Source organism: Chondrus crispus, genomic scaffold (genome assembly GCF_000350225.1).
Source record: "Chondrus crispus Stackhouse genomic scaffold, scaffold_270, whole genome shotgun sequence".
In the NCBI taxonomy this organism is placed as follows: domain Eukaryota; phylum Rhodophyta; class Florideophyceae; order Gigartinales; family Gigartinaceae; genus Chondrus; species Chondrus crispus.
In genome coordinates this window covers 74,361-76,029 of record NW_005179150.1, presented here as the reverse complement: position 1 = coordinate 76,029, position 1,669 = coordinate 74,361, and the positions used below count along the sequence as shown (strand labels likewise).

The 1,669-nt window shown below is 62.5% G+C and overlaps 2 protein-coding genes; one reads left to right on the top strand and one right to left on the bottom strand.

Annotated features, from left to right (window-relative positions):
* Positions 1-277, top strand: part of CHC_T00005173001 (hypothetical protein) — a 1,782-nt gene extending 1,505 nt beyond the window's left edge. Inside the window, exon 2 of the mRNA XM_005716489.1 lies at positions 1-277. This exon is cut by the window's left edge and continues 1,190 nt beyond it.
* Positions 278-302: 25 nt separating this feature from the next.
* Positions 303-1,102, bottom strand: CHC_T00005172001 (hypothetical protein). XM_005716488.1 is given in 2 exon segments: positions 303-739; positions 740-1,102. The coding sequence occupies 1 exon segment, from the start codon at positions 1,100-1,102 to the stop codon at positions 740-742; it is 363 nt and encodes a 120-aa protein (XP_005716545.1). The 3' UTR covers positions 303-739.
* Positions 1,103-1,669: the final 567 nt, after the last annotated feature.

The following is a 1,669-nucleotide window of genomic DNA, read 5'->3' as shown; positions in this document are numbered from 1 at the left end:
AGTTCGACCTCAAGGAGCTCAAGGAGGACGTCGAGGAGCTCAACTACGAGGAGGAGGTGACCGAGGTCGGGCCGGATCCCGTCGAGCAGAGCCGGCTCCGCACGAAGAGGAAGAAGCCGGAGCCTAAGTTCAGGGTCGAGGAGAAGGAGCTCCTCAAGGAGGACGACAAGAGGTACGGCGAAATGCTCGCCAAGGAGCTCGAGGAGGACGCTAGAATCAAGGCGCAGTTCTCGAAGAAGTAGGCGCCGCCGTTGCTTAACGTAAATTCATTGATCCACTTGCAACTCTTGCACCCGTTGCACTTTTGTAATCTGTCACTCCCGTTGGTTTACTTTTCACACCGCCCTGTTACACCGCCCTGTTACACCGCCCTTCTACATGCCTGGGCCGTCTCCCGTAAAGTCTGGAAAGCCGCCAAAGTCCGTGCCGCTACCCGCGGTGTTGCTCTGGCCCTGCTTGGAGTAGTAGGCGATCATCTTGGAATCATCGTCTCCGTACTCCAGGTCCTCCTCTGTGATGGCGCTCATCTGTTTATCGGCCTCAAGCTCGAAGTCCTGGTCGCTAATATCCTTGGGCATGAGGCGGCCCTGGTTGGAGAGCCATTGGAGCATGTCCTCGCCGGGGATGAAGACGCGCGGCGTGCGGTCGTCCATGTCCAGCTCTTCGTACTGCATGTCCTCGTACACGTCCGAGTCCAGCACGCGCTGCAGCGGGTAGTTGTCGTCCACGGTGCCCGGCTTCATCGTGCCCGGGTACGCCGGGTCCCACTTGTAGTCCGGCGGCCCCACTTGCTCCTCCGACAGCGGCGGCTCGTAGTGCTCCACGTGCGACGCCGGTGGCAGCTGCATCGTCGCACGCCGCTGCCGTATTCTTTGGCACGGGCGCGGAGCGAGGCGCGGCGCCGCCCAAGGCGTGCGCGCGCTTCTCGTCTGGATGCCGCGCGTGGGCACGCCGCCGGCCAGCGCGAAGCACGGCCCCCGGTGGACTCGGCTGCTGGTGGGAGAGGCCATCGGAATGGATTTGAGAAAGGTGGGGCAGCTTTTTCTTTGGTCTTGACCTCCTGCCCTTCGTGTCTGCAGCTCAACGGTGGGCCGCACGGCATGCTTACGTTACGGCCCAGGGCCGTTCGATTGGAGTGTTGAGCTCCTTCCCCGCGTTGGGATCAAAATCTGGAAATAAAGTTGAAAAAAGGGCACTCACACACAACAACCATCTGCCACCACCCCAAAAACAATCCCAAAATAAGAAAACTCCTACTCCGGAAAGCAAGAATTTGCCTTTATTTGCCCTAAATTTGGGGAAATGGCGAATTGTCCGAGCACACTCCTCTTCCACTGTCTTCCACTGCCCTCCATCGTCACAACCACCTCCCCCACACCTCCGCGTCCGATCCACCCCACCATCCCCGATGACCCGCACCAAAGCGCGCACCCCATCATCCCGCCGCATCTCTCCATGACCCCGCGCGCGCGCGCTCCCTGAACCCCATGGCGCCCTCCCCGCCGCCGCACGCGCGCCCCGCGCTGTGCACAGTGGGCAAGGCAGCGCGCGGCCTGCTCGGCCTGTGGGACGGCCGCGCGCCTGCCGTGCTTGCGGGCACTGCGCTCGCGCACGGCCCCAACCGCGTGCACGCGCTGTCCTTCGACCCCTCGACGCACCCAGGCGCCCC

Coding starts and splice junctions, on each gene's coding strand:
- CHC_T00005172001 (XM_005716488.1), bottom strand. CDS start 1,102: ATGCCGTGCGGCCCACCGTTGAGCTGCAGACACGAAGGGCAGGAGGTC.